Source organism: Dermacentor andersoni, chromosome 3 (genome assembly GCF_023375885.2).
Source record: "Dermacentor andersoni chromosome 3, qqDerAnde1_hic_scaffold, whole genome shotgun sequence".
In the NCBI taxonomy this organism is placed as follows: domain Eukaryota; kingdom Metazoa; phylum Arthropoda; class Arachnida; order Ixodida; family Ixodidae; genus Dermacentor; species Dermacentor andersoni.
Window position 1 is genome coordinate 22,212,501 of NC_092816.1, and position 21,096 is coordinate 22,233,596.

Sequence of the window (21,096 nt, forward strand, 5' to 3'; positions counted from 1 at the left end):
ACACGGTGGACATGCACAACTGGCTCAGAGCCAAGCGGGAAAAGCTTAATGCCCTCATTAGAAAATTCATCAAGAGAGCCCTCGGGCTGCCCGTCAGAACGCATACCGAGGACCTCCTTCTTCTTAGCATACACAACACCATGGAGGAGATAGCCGAGGCTCAGGAACGGGCCCACCTAACTCGGTTGTCCACCACGCCGTCCGGCAGGCGTATCCTCGAGGAGATCGGGCTCGCACCCACCAAGAACTTGGCTGAAAACACACAAATCCCCAGAGAAATAGGAGAGAAGGTCGTGGTCGCCCCTTTGCCCCCGCAACGTTGATCCCGTTCACAACGCAGGTCGTTGCGAGGCAAGAGCATTGAATATACTGAAGCAAATAAAGAAGGACAAGATCGAAGCAAGCTTCGTGGACGCAGCTGCATACCGAGACGGCAAGGCTTTTGCGGTTTCCGTCGTGGACACGCTGGGCAAAGTCATCAACTGCGCTTTCGTCAGGACGACGAACCCCAAGGTGGCCGAGCAAGTGGTCATTGCACTCGCCATGCAAGACGGTCGGGGAGGAAGGGTGTATAGCGATTCGAAAGTGGCCTCAGGGCATTCCAGAAAGGCCGGGTAGCCCAGCAGGTAATTCAAATTCTTAAAGGCTTCAGACACGGCGACACATCCATACACTCCATCCTTTGGTTCCCTGCCCACGTCGGGGCGATTGAGGGGTTTACTATGAACCTCAACGAGTCTGCCCACGAGGCTGCGCGTGGCTCGTGGGCACCGACCGCGCTGCCCTCGGATCGGGCGACTCTCTCCCCGGACACAGAGACGCTACTATCACGCACAATGAATTTACTAAATTCTTTTACTTAGAGAGAAGGGTTTTCCCGCCGCCTCATTCCAAGCTAAGCAGGCCGCAGGCGGTCACGCTCAGACTCTTGCAAACGAAGTCCTACCGAAATCCGGCGTCCCTTAACAGCATATATCCCGATATTTAGCTTAATTGTTCTTGCGTGGCATGTGGTGAGGTTGCTACTTTGCCTCGTATGCCCTGGGAGTGCGGGTCGCTGGGCCCGCAGTTCACCAAGGAACAGTGGGACGCGCTCCTGCGAAGTCCCGTCTTTGAGGAACAAATGATGGTCGTCCAGCGCGCCCGTGATCGAGCCGGCAGACTAGATCTGTCAGTCCCGTCGTGGGATTAGCCGGGTGCGTGATTTATCTGGTTTTGCTGGAGCCAATAAAATTTTATTCACTCACTCGCTCACTCACTCACCCACTCACTCACTCACTCACTCACTCGCTCGCTCGCTCGCTCACTCACTCACTCACTCACTCACTCACTCACTCACTCACTCACTCACTCACTCACTCACTCACTCACTCACTCACTCACTCATTCACTCACTCACTCACTCACTCAAGATGAGGATACATATATATATATATAGCATGTTCAGCGTGCGTGCACCTGCATGCGTGGGCAGAGCAAATGTTACGACGCGCGGCGGTTCGCTAGCTTTCTTACACCCTCCACCATCCGGGAATAATTCCCCCCCTCCTCTGCCCCCACTGCAGAGGGCCTTGTCCGGACACGTCGGGCCAACCCAGACGGAGTGGCGCGCGGGGAGTCCGCCCCTTGGCATTCGCCGTGTGTGTGCGCGAGGGGAATACGAGCACACTCCCCTCGCACACACACGGCGTTCGAGTCTGTTCATGTTGACGAGCGTGACAGTTCGGCACGCCGTGTCCCATGAGTTTGCAATTCGTTCCATTCATTGCCGCGCAAAGTGAACCGTAAGAGAGCAGCCTACTTTCGATCATCCTTGCACTGATAGTTTATATTCCGCGGAGCATGAAAAACATGCTTTTCTTTTTCTTTTTTTGGCCACACGTAAGGACCTTTTCTTTAATAGATGTGAAACATGAAAAGTTTGGCGACAGAAACGGGCGGGCTATTCCGAGCTCTTAGCTGAAAAAAAAAAAGAAAGAAACAGACAATCAGCTTACAGAACTTTCAAACGGCCATAACGAAATGCCAAAACATTAATAGAGCACGTCCGTGGGTCTTGCAGAAAATAGAGAACTCAATAATGAAATATGTTAGATTATATTTTTTGCCGTGAAGAACGTCTAGTTGTCGATATTTCTCGCTGTATGCAAAAACAAACTAACTAACGAAATACAGATTCCAAAAGAAAAAGAAAACGAAAGCTTACCCACAAGCTTTTCTTGCGTAAGGTATGCGAATAAATGAAGAAAGAAAGTTTCTGGAATATTTGATACACGAGCCCATCAGAAAACAGGCAACAAGAGGGAATTGATTCTGCTATGAAAACAGAACAAACACAGAGGTAAATCTTTAAAGAAAGCTGTTACAGCAATATTCGTTGTCTGAGGTTTTTTTATTACCTCCTCTATGAATTAAGAGGAGGAGCCGGCACCGTCTAAGGGGCATCAACATCTCCTACCACACAGCTAATAAAAAACAATATCAACAACATAAGCATTCTTATTTTGCGCACAGAATAAGCTATTGATTTTAAGCAACTATAGGCTACGACATTTTGCTGGAACCAACGCCTAGCGTCTTCCTCTTACGACACACACTTTTCTTTTTCATGCGAATAATGCACGACACTTCAGACTGCTCGAATGGAAGAATAGCTTTCTTGCGCACAAACAGAAGGAGGGCGTGGACATGAACACGCGCCTCGTAATAACGGCCGGTTTCCTGTTTTATTTAAAAAGAAAAGGCAGATACACAGATGTGAAAAAATAAACGATAATATTTCCGAAGAACTCTTATTCTTCGTCTCTCTTTCTTAGCTCGCCGTAACGAACGCTTTCCGGGTCCCCAATGCGCACCCTGTTATTACGCGTTTGCACCAACACAATGCAAGTTATTACAATCGGTCAGCATCGACAATTTAATATTGCAATATTATTTCGTTTTTCGCGGTGTCCCTTTATCTCTACCGTGAGCCGACGAGCGAGAGAAAATTTCTACTCTTCTTCGTCTTTGTATGACGGTTATTGTGTAATATATAAATAAGTTAATGGTAACATGGGTCAGGTCGGATAATCTCTCCAGAAAGGTCGCGTCCGCCATTAGTGCATCGCTTTCGCATGAGAAGGCCGCCGAACTAAGCTTTGCTAGTTTTTTTTTATAGCAATGCAATTGCGATCCACCCCTAATTCACCACTTAAATCATCAGAGCTGGCCGCATGTTTCCGAAGCCGAGCAATCTGATACCGTTGGTCCGATGAATTAAAAGCAGCAGTCAGCATACCGGCGCTTCTACTTCTATATTTGCGACTAAAGAAGGGCAGGAATTGAGGAAACTAGAAAGTGTCGTTAGCAACAAATTATTTATTAGAATGAGGATGAAATAATAATGAAATGAGAACTGTAAAGAAGAAGACGCCTTGAGCAACTTGCACAAATGCGTTGAGTTCTGCGTTCGGATGCAAATCAAGAAATAAAATATATATTTTGCGACGTGCGGCGCTCAGGAGAGGTTAAGGTGAAGTGAGACATTTCCCGTGCGGGAGCGTGCCCGAACGCAGTGTAGCAGCCTTGTAATGAAACCCACTAATACGGTAGGCAGCTGCAGACAGGCATTATGAACTCCTTAGACGTCGAAAGTATACGTAGGGGCATATAGACGTACCTGAACGCAGAATACTTTACTTTCTACTTCGTTTCCACAGAGCTTCTTCCTCCCACTCTTTTTTATTTTGTGAAACAGAAAGTGTTTTTGTGGACGCAAAGTTGGAGAATCGGTTCCTGCTCGTTAAAGGCAGAGCCGCTTTACTGAGAACCGTAGAGCGAGCACGAAGTCATTCCTCTGGAATGTTACTGCCGTTGTTGAGGATCGAGGGTGACGGAGAAAAGAGACATCAAAATACACAGACGTGTTCAGAAAGTAAATTGTCGCACAAGACGTTCCTGGCTGAAGAGTGTGACCCGTTGGAAATACTACAACTCATTCATGCGCTATTGAAATATGGTTAGAATGCTGGCCAACAGTAATGACCTGCGGCGCACACATCGGTCTGTGATGACAGTGTGCGTCGCGACTCGGGAAGTACCCATGGATGCGAGATAGGCGCGAGAGAGGAAGATTAAAAGCTTGCATATATATATATATATATATATATATATGTGTGTGTGTGTGTGTGTGTGTGTGTGTGTGTGTGTGTGTGTGTGTGTGTGTGTGTGTGTGTGTGTGTGTGTGTGTGTGTGTGTGTGTGTGTGTGTGTGTGTGTGTGTGTGTGTGTGTGTGTGCGCTTTGGCATAACCGTTGTATACTTTATAATCGAAAAGCGAACGAACCCCTGCGCTCGCTCATTAGTTGCGGCGTTGTCTTAGCGCAGCAGGTCGCGAGTTTCACTTCCAGCTTCTGCGATATCATTCCGATGGAGGCGAAATGCATGAATGCTCGTGTACTGGACTTTGTGTGCACGATAAAGAACCTGAGGTTGTCACAATTAATCCGCAGTCCTCCGCTGCGGCGTCCTCTGAAGTACCCCGTGTTCAATTCGGATGTTAAAATGAATAAATAAATAAATAAATAAATAAATAAATAGAAGATAAATAAATAAATAAATAAATAAATAAATAAATAAAGTCAGTATCGCCAACCATGATAGTCGTAACCTTCTGGTGGCCGTGTCGTCGCTGCTTATATACAGCGGCGCCTCGGTTCACGAACCTGATTCGTTCCGCGACACTGGTTGCGAACCGAAATGTTCGTAAACTGAAGCAACTCGTATCATACGGGAAACAATGTAAATGTGGTTACTCCGCTCAGACTCTGGGGAATTGAGCAGAAGTTATTTAAACGCAAATTTATGAACAGTGTACTGTTCCTTACTTACGAAGAGAGACAATAAACGCTGACACTTTTCTGATGCGATACCTGACGGGTTGATAGGTGGCAGGAAGTTATTGGTAGAAGGGACAGTCACTTCCAGTAAAAATAACGGGAGCATGTTTTTAGGGGATTCCTTCACTCTTCTTTGTCTGCTAGCGGCAGGCTAAATTCTGTCGAGAAATCTGCCGAATGTAATTTGTCGTTCCCTGCCTTTCACAACCCTCCGAAAATGATAGACCGTGTTGTGGATCATCATGCTGAACACTGTTTATTTGTTCACTCGTGAGCTGGCGATGCTAAAAGAAGTGCTGGCAGCCTTTGTAGTACTATTATAGCTTTTTCCTTGAACTGGTGCATCAAGAACCAATCTTATACTTTAAGCGAAAAGAAGTTCAAGTTATAATTAAATCAGTTCTTATTTTTCAGTGAATAAACGACCCCATACGAGTGTCACATGAGCGAGCTCCGTGAGCCCGGCACTAAGTTCGTGAACCGTCGCAAATTTTTTTCGAAATCCGCGGTTCGTGAATGGAATTGTTGATGAATTAACAGAATGTTCGTAAACCGAGGTACCACCCCGGAGCCTTAATTTTTGCAGTCTCAAGTTTATTCACCCAAATCCTTTGTGTTGTAGCCTGTCGGGCACTATTCCAATTATCCTCTCTTTCTTTACCCAGTATTCTTGCTCTGACGACTCCTTTGCTCAACCAGCCCATTCCGTCTTTTGAAATCATGGCTCACATTTGCATTCTTACCGAGATTAAAATCGAAATCGAATTTTTCAAACCTATCATTGAAATATCTTCTCGTTGGCGTCACCTAGATTCTGCAGCGCGAACGTTGTTCCACAGCAACAGCTCGCCATTGCAGCTGAATCACCGCGGCGATTAGAAGGCGGCGGCCAGTTGTGTGCACACGTGCACGGATTTATTTTCACCTCAGAGTCGCAGAAAATTGCAGATAGGAAATGCAAGACAGCCCCATACTGTCCTGTCGCCAACCACATTCACCGAATGCTCTGAGCTTACGAATCGCCGTTAACCGCGACACGAGCGCTTCACGGTTTTTTCTTCTCAATCTTGAAGGTCTAGTGCACACACCGAGTAACGACACGCAATAGTCTAGTTAGACATTTAGGCGGTGGATTTTTCTCAACGCTACCAGCAGCAGCGTATAAGGAGTTTACACATTTGCAAGTTAAAAGCACGCGGACTTCGCGTTAAACGCACGTTCGCTTGGCGAGCTGCGCCCCTTGTGCACACGCCCTCCCGAGCGCCGGCCGATGGCAACAGCGCTGGCGTGCACGCCCGGCGGCGGGAGGAGCCGTGAAGGATGGCCGACGGCGGGCAGAGTCGGCCCAAGGCAAACAGGCGCGCGCATCACGGCAGCCACCGCCGCCGACTCAGGGTCGCTGCCACCGGGGCACGCTAGCGAGGCGGCATGACAACCAGCGGTGCGCAGTACACGCGCAGTGCGCAGTGCACCGCCGTGTCATGGCAACTGCAGTTGTGGAGCACGACCACGTGAGGCATAGAGAAAGCCGGAAAGGGAAAGACAGGAAGATTAAACGAGCCTCGGTGCGGTTGGCTACCCTACACTTGGGTAAGGGGAAAAGAGGGAGGCATAGATGAGAAAAAGGGACGATGCGAAATATATTAAAGGAGGCGGTCAGTGGGAACGCACTCGCGGAGGAATGTTTATTAGCCGTCGGTCTAGCGCTCGTATACACTCCAGTCGGCTTCAAGAAACCACGTGAGGCAAGAAATTACAGCCATTGGTGGGTCTTTGTCCCAAAGAAACGGACGTTCTATGAAAGGCGCCGTATAGCGTTAGGCAGCACGAGGTAGAGAGAGAGAGAGGGAGAAAGCAAAAAGAAAAGAATGGGCCAACAAATTCCCCAGGAGAAGGCCGACCAGAAGTCGAAGTGGTGACTTCTACCGGTGCTCGACAGAAGAACGCTGTAGCCACTGCGTGAGCCACAGCGGCTGCTCCCGCTGAAAGGATGCAGCCAACACGGAAGGACGCATCCAACACGGGCACTGTACATCTTTAAGGTATTAATTTAATTCTGGGGCTTTACGTGCCAACAACGCGGTATGATTATAAGGCGTGCCTTAGTGGATGACTCGGTAATAATTTTCACCACCAGGGATTCGTTAATGTGCACGTAAACGGCAGTGAAACCTGCGATTCCGTGCTTGGCAGCGCAACGCCATCGACGCGAAGCTACCGCGGCGGGTATTTTCAAGATCTGAAGCCAACGCCAACTTGAAAGCAGAATTTGCTAAGTCGTATATTTTTGTTTAATTTGACGTCGTGCAATTTAATTACGAACATTCTACAGCAATAAAGTCGCAGTACCGCCCGAAAGGCGAAGCATCGATTGCGATATCAAATTAGCAGACAGCTATATGAAGTAAGGATAGTAGTTTTGTCGGCCGAATAAGCTTGTGAACATTCGCTTGCTGACTAAATTAACAAGCATGGTGTCACGCACGCACAACCGAACATGAACACATCTTACTCGATGACCACGCATACTCGCTGTCAAAACGCTGGAGGGAGAAAGCGCGGCAGCAGAAGCGAACGAATTGACCTTCGTGCTGCCTCTCACTTCAACGCGGACTAAGCTGCGAGAACAGAGCCCGCATGAGCCCTCGGTGCACCTAGAGTCTACTAATCGCAGATCGCGTTCAAGATGGGGCCCGGGCGACCATGCATGGCCGTGTGGTCGTACGCAGTGGCCGCCGGAGTAGAACGCCTACCCCGCTCTCTCCCCTCCCCCGGTGCCTGCGCGCGACGAAAGACGGCACGCTTCCTCTCCGCTTTCCTCCCTTGCACACGCGAGATTGAGCTACCATTGTCGGCTCGCCCTCGCACGCCTTCATTCGCAGATACAGCATACTTGAACTTTATACGGAACATTACGGCGACGCCGAAGAAGACGCCGGCGGCCGAAATGCGCCTCTAGTGTTCTATAAATGCTATCGCAATAAAAATACGTTACTGCGTAGTTTATTTCAACAGACATAGCAAAACTATACTACAGCTATAGTATAGTAACAAAACTATAACGATAGTGATAGGAGAAAAATGATTTTTTGAATAAACTGGTTCGACACGAGTATTCATTTGGTCTCATAGAATGAGAACGCGCTGGGCAACGGTTGTAGCGTTCTATATAAATAAAGTTTTCACCACCCTCACCTAATGTTCTATATGGAAAGTTTTGGCTTTTTCTATTTGGTGGCGATAAGTTATTTTACGTACCTGTTTCATGTGGTGGTTAGTAATATCCTAAGGGTTTTTTGGATTTCCTCACACAACTCCTCTCAACATCACACAATTCCGATAGCAGTTCTGGAGTCCTGCTTCTAGTAATATGCTTTGTTAAAATTATGTTTCATAAAAAAATAGGTCTAGCATTCTCATTCTATATCGATACTTCCTTGAGTAATTATGTTTCGAGGTTCGCGGCCTGTGGAGGAGTGCTTATGAATGTGTTACGTCGATAGGAATGCAACAAATCTTCTTTTCTATACTCTCGATTGTATTGATTGGTCAAAAATAATTTGTTAAATTTTGGTAACTTTGTATTGGCGACTATCGAGGGAATTTTGATGGCCGCCGCTGCTGTGAGGTTTCAACACTAAAAAAAAATTGTAATTTTGTTTGATGTCCTCTGTTTTAATAATCTGAGGACTTTGCGACATTAACACGTGGTAAACGAAGTTGCCTCTAATGCAGCCAGTGTAGTGCCAACAAACGCTGAAATCTTGCACAGCAGCAAGAAATCAACTTTCTTTAACCGAGAAGCACTAGTGAAGAATCATTGCCGCGTTTGTTCGATTTCATTTTGGAACTTTATTGTTTTTGTCTAACGGTGCGCCACTTTTACGCTCAAGGTAAATGTCGCATGTATTTAAAGGTTCTTCTTTTTTCGCATTATAAAGCTCACAGATTTTTTTAATTTTTGAGCCTGGATGCGGAGGAGCTTCAGGCACGATAAATTATTCACATGTTCATAAATTGACCGAGTTCGAAACTTCGCGAAGCTTTTATGCCTCAAGTGCGGGACACAGAAAAGGCATTAGTCAACTGACGCCCTTAAATTTGCCTGATACAAAGAAAAAATAAAGTAATAAAGATCTTGTAATATAATGAAGAGACGAGATGTATCTCTTATACCTTAACGTCACTCTAGACTTAGTATCAAAGCCTGTCGTTTCGGGGCGACGAATTTGGTCACTTACTGGTGCTGAAAACTTTGTAACCTTTGTCCATTACCCTAACATGCTTCACATGTAGCGCAATTTTCGAACCACTGTCCTTATTTTCGCTCTTTCACTGAGGCGAGAGATATACAGCATTTCGAAATTGAAGTTATCTTGGCAGCCTAAAATGTTGCCGTAGATTAATGAGCCATCGATAATAGAACAACCAATGTGCGTTACACTAATGAGCTGTAACATTATTCTTGTCATTCTATCGCTCGCAGTACCCACGCTATTACGCACAATTACAACTTCAAGATTTATAAAAAAAAACGTACAAGGAATAAAATCGCGGAAGGTGTGGTCAATCCTAATATAGCAAAGCTTTAATGGCCAGGTCATCTGAAACAACCTTTAACTTTTCGGCTTGCTGGTAGTGTGTTTCAGAAAAGCACCATAATGCCATAAGACAACGTGAATATCACAAATTATTGTATGCTGATAGCCAATATAGCCTCGGCTTGCTCAGCAGCAGACTGTATTTTCAGCGCAATGTCTATTTTCTAGTCATTTTTGCGTTGCGCCGGACCTGGTAGAGCGGACTTTTATTTACTGATGTTTATTGCATTTTATACTTTATACTTCATGCTTAATTAATGTTCGTACAGTAACGCCCATGAAGGCAACCGCACGATTAGGTGAACGAAGAGTTGCAAGCATGTTGTGGGATACGCGGGCGCAATGTAAAGCGCGCGCGCGCGCGCGCGCACGCACGCACGCGCGCACGCACGCACGCGCGCACGCACGCACGCGCGCACGCACGCACGCGCGCGCGCACGCACGCACGCACGCACGCACGCACGCACGCACGCACGCACGCACGCACGCACGCGCACACACACACGCACGCGCACACGCACACGCACGCGCACACGCACACACACACGCGCACACACACACACACACGCACGCACGCACGCGCGCGCACACACACACACACACACACACACACACACACACGTACGCACGCACACAAGAAGCCTGGGTTCGTATTTGCTGGATCTATCTATCTATCTATCTATCTATCTATCTATCTATCTATCTATCTATCTATCTATCTATCTATCTATCTATCTATCTATCTATCTATCTATCTATCTATCTATCTGTCTGTCTGTCTGTCTGTCTGTCTGTCTGTCTGTCTGTCTGTCTAACTAACTAACTAACTAACTAACTAACTAACTAACTAACTAACTAACTAACTAACTAACTAACTAACTAACTAACTAACTAACTAACTAACTAACTAACTAACTAACTAACTAACTAACTAACTAACTAACTAACTAACTAACTAATGTTGGAATCTCAGCGCTAGCACGAGTTGTTGCAAATGGGTCGCAAGCCCCAAGGGTAGCGTTGGCCTGGCGGCCTGGGGCACAACTGGAAGCATCCGAAGGTCCCGGCAAAGCATGAGTCGACTGGTAACAGAACAACTTGTTTATTCTAGCATCGCAAAAGAGCGGGCGGTCAGGTCGACCGAAGTGGAGAGACGGGAGAGCACGTAACTCAACGGAAGAAATCGGAGCCTCTCTCTTGGCGTCCGGGGCAGCTGCTTTTATACTCTCGCAGTCGCGGGCAAGAAGGAACGTCTCGTCAGAGGCGCACGTGACGGGGCACGGACACGCTGAGAGACAGGTTGAGACGAGTGTAGTGACGCATCCGCCGGGCCGGCGCCGGTCAGACCTCCTCGCTTCACACTTGGGGAGCTCCTCTCCCCGGCTGCCGCGCTTTGACAAGCGTGGGCACCAACATGCACACACACACACACGCACACTTGAAGACACGTGGCATTGAAACATGCCTGGACGCGCTTGGCGGGGAGGCGTATCGGCGGCGCTGAACAGGCCAAAATGTCCGCCGCTTTGAACGAAGCCCCGGCGTCCGTTGCATCCGCGCCGGCTATACCGCGCGTCGTAGGCGAAACGTAACACTAACTAACTAACTAACTAACTAACTAACTAACTAACTAACTAACTAACTAACTAACTAACTAACTAACTAACTAACTAACTAACTAACTAACTAACTAACTAACTAACTAACTAACTAACTAACTAACTAACTAGCCAGCTAGCTAGCTAGCTAACTAACCGCTTACGCCAAGCCAGTGGCTCAAGTTGCCCACCAGTTTGGGTCACTAGGTAAGTGCTCGTAGTCGGGATGCCGTCGTGTTCGTTCAATTGTCTTGATTTCAGCTTTGTCATCTGACTCTTCATGCCGTCCTCGTCACGCATTCTACGCCATCCCGTTGACCAAACTTGTCTAATAGCTTGGGCTCCTAGGTGTGTTCTAGTGGCCGTGATGCCGTCAAAGTCGTTGCATCGTCGGGATTCCAGTCTTCTCATTGGGATCTCTTCATGCTATCGTCGTCACGCCTTCCGTGTCGACCAAGTGACCTAAGCTCTCTTATCACTTGGGCCACTAGGTATGCGCTCGTGGTCGTGCTGCCACGGTAGTCGTAGCATAGTTACCATTCCAGCTTTGTCAGCCGGCACTCGTCATGCCATTGTCGTCATACAGTCGTCATGCATTCGTTGTCATGCCGTCGTAATGAAGTAGTCGCGGCTATTCCATCGTCATCAGTCTGGCTTCGTCATTAGACTGTCGTCATGCCGTCGCTGTCACGCCATCGTCCTCACGCCATTATTGTCATATATTCGTCGTCATCCCGTTGTCCTCATACCATTGTCTTGCCATCGTCGTCATACAGTCGTCGTCATGCATTTGTTCTCATACCGTCGTTGTGATGCCGTCGTGGTTGTTCTGTCGTCCATCGATGTAACTTATAATATTATTACTGGTGGTGGTGGTAAACTTTATTGAAAAGGGGAAGGGGAAAGGGGGAGGTGGCTGAGGGATCGGGCTCAAGTAAGGCCCTGGGCCTGCTTGGCCTTCTCCGCCCTGTCCACCAGTTAAAGCTGTCGGTCGACGTCCCCGGAACTGAGCCAGGCTGTCCAGTCAGTTTCGCTGCTGACGGGGGGATGAGATAACGGGAGCGAGGTGCATTCCCACATTATGTGTGTAAGTGTCCCTGTTTGTGAACAGAGCCTACATAGGTCGCTTTCCTTGCCCCCTGTGTTTTTTTGTTAACGTACTTTGGGTGTGGGTATGTGTTTGTCTGGAGTCACCTAAACGCGACCGCTTGAGTTTTATCGAGTTGCTTGGCCGGTGGTTGGAGCGCGCGACCCCTCAAGCGATGCCTATGGGCTGTTTTGTGATAAGTTCCTCGTGTCTCTCCTCCTCGTTCACGCCGTCCGCATCCGCGGACGAGGCTCGGCGCGCGAGTTCTCGAGCCAAACTGTGAGCCGACGCGTTGCCAGGCATAGCCGCGTGAGAGGAGTCTACGCGAGGGTTTTCAAACCACTTAGGGGGCTCCGAGTGAGAAATTGCCGATGGCCTGCTTGCTATCGCTGATGACGGTATTCGCTTCCGCATGCATGGCCATGACAATCGCGGTTTAGTCCGCTTCCACCACTCGGCCAGCCGCGATCGTTGTCTGTTCTATCAATCCTCCGTTGTGATCCGCTACCAGCGCGGTCATGAGGTCGCCGCGAGGGTGTCTCGCTGCGTCTGTGTAGACCACTCCATCTTGCGAGCCGTAGCGTCACCAAATAGCTTCATTACGGGCCTGCCGACTGCCCTGATGGAACTCGTGGTCCATGTTGCAGGGTAGAAGCGGGGCATAAGTATGCCCCCTGACCTTTCGCGGAATCGTCATGTACTCTGTAAACTCGGGGATGGCCTCGAGACTGAGCTTCCGGAGGCCTGTGCGGCCAGCCGGGGTTAGCGAGAGACGACGAACTTGGGCTGTGTGGTGAGCGTCTAAGAGCTCCTCGATCGTGGTGTGTATACATGCGGTGGCCGCGTGGTCCGGAAGGCCCAGGGCTGCCTTTGTGGTTCTTCCGATCATTGTGTTTAATTTATTTAAGTCCGTGGTGGCGAGTTTGACATATGGTGTTGAGTACATGGTTCTGCCGGTAATGTATGCCTGCACAAATCGAAGCAGCTCGCCCTCGGCCATGCCGTGGTGCCGATTAGCCACCCGGCGAATTTTCCGGTGAGCACGTCAGGCCCCTTGACTGTGCATAAGCTTGTACGACGTCGATGCCGCGTTGCATGATCTCTTGAAGAGCTTGTGGATAAAATTACTCGAACTATTTCCATTTACGCGGTAATGGGGGTCGGGAAAGAACGCTGAATTCACAGCTTGACTACTTCGTCATCCGACCCTCGTCATGTCGTCGTCGTCATACGGCTTCATTCATTCTTCGTCATTCTATCGTAATCATACCGTCGTCATTCCGTCGTGATTATGCAGCCGTTGTCATGCCACTGTGGTAGTGCCATCATCGTCATTCTAGCTTCATCACACAGTCGCTGTCATCCCATTGTCATCACGCTGTAGTCGTCACGCTGTCGCCGGTATATCATGGTCACAATTTCAGAATAATCTCATCGCCGTTGCGCCGCCATCGTCATACCGCCTTTGTCATTCCATCGACTTCTTTCCTTCTTCGTCGCGTCATCGTCGTCATTGCGTCGTCGTCATACAGTCGTCGTCTTGCGTCATGTTCATGGGCGACTTTTGCAAGCGGGAGCCATAGAAAAGTGGGCCCATAGCGGAGACAGTGGTGTCGCATGTGGCCGAAGCAAGCGAATTCTCAGAATGACCACTACTGATTTTAAAAGACGTGACTTCATCAATACAGCGTGTCGCTGCATTGTTTGAATGCTAATCGCATTACTGTCGACAGTGATCGTGAGATGGGTTCAGCCGTCATTTTTTTTAGTGTTTCTCAGGCATTGGTCCTCAGGCATTGGCATGGCGCTCTTTGGTCATACCCGTCCCCTTGCACAACTAAACAACACACATTCATTCATTCAGATATTGGGTAAAAATTATGCGTCTATTGTCACTTAAACAATCATTACATTCAGCAAAGACAAAGGCGAAACGTGCCACCAAGCACTGAGAATGCCACAGATTTTAGGCACAATGTTAACAACGGCATTACCTCCACATCTACGAGAACCCCATAGTTACAGATAGCATATATCCTGAGCAAATCTCGTCCAAAGTGCAAAGCAAACATGCATGATTAATTCAAGCTTGTTGTTGCATAAGGGATTTGCCTGCCTTCAAATATTTCATTTCTCTAGAAAGTCGTGCTGGATTTCTGTTGCACGTTCGGCCGGCGATGTAAAGCCTCCCTGCGCACCTAGACAGCACTAATTTCGGCTGGTCATGATGCGCCTCTCGGGTGAACACATGAGGATGACGCGACGAGGGCAGTGATTGCGAATCAGCAGCGGCGCCTTGGCCCGGGCTCCCGATTAGAGAGAGCGTGGGCGCAGACGGCGGTCTGCCGGGCTGGCCTGGCTGCTTCATTAGGCTGCGCATGCATTAGTGTTTCAAGCACCGGCAACGCAGTGAGCCCGCCTACAGCTACGGAGCCGAGAGTACTCCCGGAATCACTTCGAGATGACGGCGAACTGTCTTCGCCTTGCGTTTGGGAGTACCGCGTGTACGGGTTCGGGCTATACCGAAGAACGGGATACGTCAGCATCGGTGTGGGGTATTGCTGACTCTTCTCTGATCGCTGGAACTGGTGCCCTTCTCCTGATCACTGATCATTGATCTCCTGATCATTGATAGTTGACTAAAAATAATGTTTGTCTGCTCGGCGGCTGCGATGCGTGCACATGACGGTGGCAAGCGATATCCGACCACGGCGCGAACCTCAGAAAGCGTCTTTCTTTTTCTTTTTAGGCGCCAGCATTTTTTTTATTTCGTTAACAATATCAGAAAAAATTCTGCCAGCTTTCGCTCATTTGTTAATTTTTATTGTTGTTGTGCTGATCTTTCGTTTTGCGCTTGCTGCAATCTTTTGCAATGTACTGTCTTCGTTGTGGTGACTATTCGCAACAGCAGCTCCAATATGAAAAATTTCTAGTGACTCACCTATTTTTTGTTTTGACTCCGTCTGCTCTTTTTTGCTTTTAATGCAAGGCTTTATGTTCTACCAGGTACTTCGGCTTATATATATCTATAGCAATGAATTTTGATCAACGAAGTAGCGCTATTGAACGCCTCTTCACTACGTATTATATTATTATTATTATTATTATTATTATTATTATTATTATTATTATTATTATTATTATTATTATTATTATTATTATTATTTGGAGTGACTTGGAGGGCAACCTGGTGGTTTCATTTCAGTTTGACCATCAAACTACGCGGTACATTCCGGCCTGGTAACGCATACATCACGCCAGAGAGTACAGATGATTGATACACTTGTAGTGCTGTTGTTTGGTGACAGCCGGCACCCCTAGCAGTCAAGGCGGCCACATATTTGAGGAGGGACTGTGATTTGCGCCATGCAGATTTAATCGCAGGTCGCCGCGAGAGGCGATCCTCGCTAATACCCAGGTAACGGTGTTGTAGTCCTCATCGTATTGGTGTCTCGTCTAGCTACAGTCGACTCATGGTTCGATGAGCACGTTGTTTGGGATGATATGCGATTGCGGCCGACTTGGCAGGTGAAATCTGCAACCCAACTTCATCCCAATACTCTGCAGTCGCATTCAGAGCTCTTTGCAAGCTTGCATGAAGGCGCTGGCCACGGTGCGAAGGACCACTGATCCACAGAGCGATGTCATCAGCACAGGCAGCTATGCCTATTGGGAAATCACATTTCTGAGGCAAATGTCTTAAAAGCCCAGAAATAACGCAGTTGAAAAGAAGAGGTGATAAAACTCTGCCTTGCGGGACACCACGCATCACGTTGCGAGATTCACGTATTGCTCCTCCAACGCGCATTTTCATTCTGCGCCTTAATATAAGATTACGAACAAATAGAAGCAGACGACCCGAAGTTCCAGCGGTCGACAGTGCGACAATAATCTCCTTATATGGAGCCGAGTCGAAAGCTTGCTGCATGTCCAGGGAATAGCATATATGCGGTGTGCTTGCTCTCTTGAGCAGATTCAAGCGATGATACAAAACATGCAGTACTGTGCAGGGCTAAACGACAGCGACGAAATCCGCTCATGACATCACGAAAGAACTTCAGCTCCTGCAGCCCGACATCTACACGAAACAGTACCATTCACTCCATCAGCTTGGTAACATTTATTGTTAGTGATATTGGCCAGTAGGACTTGAGGTATTTTCTAGAGCGTCCAGGCTTTAAAATAGGTATCACCACGGATGATTTCGAATCACCAGGGGTCAGACAGGTTCGCCACACTTCGTTATGTTCGTCAAACATACGTTCATGAAAAGCCTTATCAATGTTTCGCAAGGCTTGGTAGGTGATACCGTCTTCACGTGGGGCAGTGCGGCGCTTGGAGAGACTGAGCGCGGGGCGCAGCTCCTCCAGTGTGAAGTCTGCCTTGCGCCATACAGATTTACCCGCAGGGCGCCGCGATAGGCGATCATCGCTAATACCCAGGTAACGGTATAATCGTTGGTCGATAGGCAAGCAGGACCATAGCAAGCAATTAGCCTACTCTGACTTGCCAGCGATAAAAGGTTGCCGTTTGTGATGTCACTTGACATAGAAGGTACGAAAAGACCTGCGAATGCTTCTGCAAGAATTTTCGGTGACTGGCCGCCGGTCGCTATGCACAATGCTGCCGTTGGATTCTTACAGATTTCAGGAGTGCGGAGAGCCTGTAGTATGCGCCGCACCCTTCTAAACCCACTTTTAGAGTGAAACGTACAACATAAGGCTGCCCAGCTCTTGCAACGAAGTTGCGTAGTAAACTATAAACCAGGAATGAAATATGCATACATGTCTGTTTAAGGGTATCTCTAAAACACACTGACCACATTTTTGGCACAGTGGAGTCAGTAATTACACTGTGTTAGCCTAAACGTGGCGCTAAAATTTATTCCGGTGGGCGCGCGGTCACAAATGGTGCGGCGAGCTGCCGTCTGGAGTCAAAAATTCACTTGCACAACGCTCGAAGAGGAGCCCAATTTGGCATTTATGGCTACCCGCACGCTTAGGCATCACCTCAAAGGGAACTGCTGACGAAGTCTTCTCACTGACTCTATGGAAGAACGGGCCGAATTCACGTAACGTTTCTTCCGTAAGTTCTGCTTGCAATTTCCCAGCCATCATCACTAATATAATGTTTAAAGAACTTCGTGAAAAAGTATTACTAGATCTGACTGCTTGGAGAAAGCCGTTTGTAACATAACATTGATTTTTCCCTTTCTCTCTTCAACGTCCCGACCCCTATTGGGCGATATATGCTGTTAAAGACGGTGCTAGAGTAAGCACATTTTTTGGTGTGAATACGGGGATGGGTGTTCAGCAGCATACTGATGGCTCCACTGGAGCGCGCGCTTCTGATATTCGCTTCGAGTCGACAAGAATTCATATCACTGTCCCGTGTTTTCTCGAGCCTTGACCTGATGAAGAGCCTCGTATGTTACCGTTCTTTGGAAAAAAGTCAACAGGTGCTGCAGAAGGAAGCACAGCGTTAGCAGCAATGTTTCTTCGCGACAACACTGCAACGCGGCGTAGTTCGGCAGGTAGCGCTAACAATTTCCTTTGTTTTCCCGATCTAGCCGCGCGACTCTACTGAACCTTAAGAGGCAGCTGGTACGCTCAAGTTGTTTGTAAAAATGAGAATAAGCGAATTGCGTTAGCGGGCTTAATAATGAAGGCTGCTTCCCAATGAGAAACACCCTTTACACCCGAAAATCTTCGGTAATCGAGCGTTTTGGCGCATACTCGCAGAATGGTTCTTACGTTAAAACCATGAGTTCATTTGCCTCCCTCCCCCCTCCACCCCTCGGCCCCTCCCCTTTCTTAAAAAGAGAAACAAAGCTCATTCATTCATTCATTTAGCTCCTGGGCCCGCATTCACGACAATATCTTACTCTATAATTCTTCGAAGGAGAAAAGCCCAGCCAGTTACGAAGCTTGATATAGGCTTAGCAAAGGCGGCATGCCATTGGCAAGGAACACTTACGAAAGAAAAACTTTGCGAATTCGGCTTTTGATTCGTAGCAAGTCTCTCCCGATGAAGAAATTTATGGATGTCCCCATGCATGTGGGCATTACGCTCGCTAACGCTTATAGCATCTTTCTTGATTAGCAGAGCTGAAAGGGAGGCTGGTGGTCACGATGGGACCATAAGACAACCCCCGCATCTCCGCATTCTCTTTTTTTTTTGACAATCACGGGTTCTCGCGCTCCAGTTCAGCATCTAGCATTTTAAATAAGCAATGTCCTCGGACGACAGCCTTCCGCAACGACAAATCAGAAAGCACGAGCAGCAGCGCTGCCACGGTACAGAAATTCCACAGGCCTGTGAAGCCGCCTGTGGTCGCGTAGAGTACAGGATAACCTTATCTGTCTGTTTCCCGCTTTGTAGTCTCCCATGCAACTCCAATTGTTTAATATGTGGTGCCCAAGCGGGCGCAGTCATATGCGACGTACGTGCTTTTCTTTTGCCTTTTCTATGCTTTCGACTATAAACCTGAAACTGCTATTAAATCTTCGTAAATTTCGCCGAATCAGAGTTTTCACGGGGCTGATATTCACGTATCACTCCCTCCCACCACTAATTCTTGTTTCTGACGCTTCCGGCTGCGCGCAAAGTACGTTTTCCATTTGCACCATTCCTTTACTTGTTTCCAGGAAAACAGTTCATTAATACGAATTCCTCGGAAGCCGTCTTTGCCCTAAGATCTCTCAGACGGAGGAAGGTGTACGGGCCGCCTCAGCTAAAGCACTCCCGATTGCCTGTCAGTGCAAAAATGGGTGCCGAGGAACGAAACGGTTTTGTGAAAAGATTCGAGCAATGAAAAAAAGAGATGAAACATTAGCTCTCTCTGTCTTAGCAGCACGTCCGAATGACCAGCATCAACCCGAGCGCAAAACCGAAGAAGAAGAAAAAAAATTACGAAAGGGGAGCTGCTGCCGGAGAACGGGTGGGACTGAAGAAGACAGTACAGCGATCGCGCATCGGGAAGCCCAGTGGCAGCGGGGGGAAGTCAAGTGATTCCCGTCAACCCCGGGGAATCTCCGGGGGAGCGCGTCTTGAAATGAACGGAACTCCGTAGTTGCCCGACGCCGCCATTTGTTTCAATTTGGTCCGCTTCGCTGGGAGCTTCAGTTCGCGACCTCCCCTCCGCCCTTTTCCCTAAAACGGTCTCTTTTCTTCCCCCGCGCGCGCTTTTCTCGCCGCCGTGAGGGACAAATAATCCCGACGGAGAGGAAGCCCCACAGGGCAGTTATCTGGCCAGGGGTCCGATGCTGCGCTTGCGATAGGGCTTCCGGACAGCATCCGTCCTCGCTGGTGGAAACCTTTGCGGGACGCGCGCGCTCCACGCAGCCGCTTTCTCGCTCCTCTCCTCTTCAGCCTCCCCGCGCGAGCTCGCGACGGACACATACACGCGCTCTCTATGTCTCCCTTATAATGGGTCTTCTCCTTCTCCTCTTTGTAATAGGCGTCGTAGTCGATGTCACCGCCCAGACGTACAGAACGAAGACCGCGTTTCAAATTGCAGCTGGCAATGCAGCGTTTTTTTTCCGACTTACCGCGCCCCTATTTTCAGCACAATGCACTGATGCTGCTTTCTGCTCTCTGTATGAGGTGACCGTATTCTGTTCAAGCTGTAGTTGCAGCATTTTCGCCTCATGTTTCTCGCAATGTTGTTTCGGATATAATGCTATTCAGTTCGATTGTTCCGAGGTCGAGATGTATAAGAACGGCGGAACATTACGGAGATCGTTGTTGCAGGTGTGCCTTCGATCTCAGGTGATCATAGGTCAGTAATTCTCAGCCGCTTTGAAAAGCTGCTGGCTGAGATTCGTGCTGGCAGAACAGCATGGCGAAAGAAACATGCGTAATGAACAATTTTCTTTATAGCTTCGTTCTCTTGACATGATCCCACCGTCTAACTCATTTCTCTTTTGTTCTTCTTATGAGGAGCCTCAGGATAGGAAAATGGCCCATAAATTTAAAGCACAGTCTCTTATGTGCTAAATTGGTTATCACGTTTGTGTCAGATGATTTTCTGCGGCATGAGACTCTAATAGAACAAGCTACTGCCTCCAAGAGCCGCCAGACAGTTTTTATTCATTCGTGGTATCTTTCGCGATTGCTTTTACATTGGCTTCGAACAGTTGTTGACTGAATAGCAACGAACGCGTCGAAGCCACTTGCTTTAAAAAGATCCCAATGCAAAAACGATTAGGGCTAAATGAACGTGCCAACCTGATCCGGTCGTCGAAAGTAATGCGATCTAGTAACGAGTGTTTCCAATGCAGTTGTGTGGACGTAAAGCTCCTAAGCAACCAGAAGACTGATTCCACCAATGATTGAAGTTGCAGTTTTGTCATTCATGAAGCTGAACTGCTGCTTTGTGCCAAAATAGAGTTGTATTACTTTAGCCTTTATAGCATGAAAGGGGGTGTGAATTCTTTCACGTATTGCTCTACTAAACCATTAACTGTGTGCAGGTACTGCGGAGGATATTTTGGACGAGGAGCTGCCGCCATTCTTCGCCGAGGTGATCCCAAACGTGACCGTGCCTCGTGGAAGAGACGCCAGGATCCCCTGCGTCATCGATAACCTTGGATCATACAGGGTACCATGTAGTTCTTATACATGCGGGTTCAACTATGTGTCCACGTATGTGTGTGTGTGCATGTGCGGCACATTCATATAACAGAGGTTATGTGAAGTGAAAGCATCTCAAAGCATCTGATCCATCTGAAAGGCAGATCCACATCCCTCGTTCCGGCATGTCAATCGCGCGAATCAGGCAAACTTTCTGACACAGGCATGCGTGCCATTTTGTCATGTCCGCGACCTGCAACGGCTGACCACCGGTTCCCCTCCTCACTTACTCACTGCTCACCCCTTCCTCAACTCCCCACAAATAATATATTGAGTAACGTGTGCGAGTTGGAAGTA

At 48.2% G+C, this 21,096-nt stretch overlaps 1 protein-coding gene across 1 annotated transcript in view; it reads left to right on the plus strand.

Annotated features, from left to right (window-relative positions):
- The window catches only part of LOC126520761 (lachesin-like), a 140,678-nt gene that overhangs the window by 67,373 nt on the left and 52,209 nt on the right, over positions 1-21,096 (plus strand). Inside the window, exon 2 of the mRNA XM_055065419.2 lies at positions 20,640-20,767. Coding sequence (XP_054921394.2) covers positions 20,640-20,767 — 128 coding nt within the window. The remainder of the gene's footprint in view (positions 1-20,639; positions 20,768-21,096) is intronic.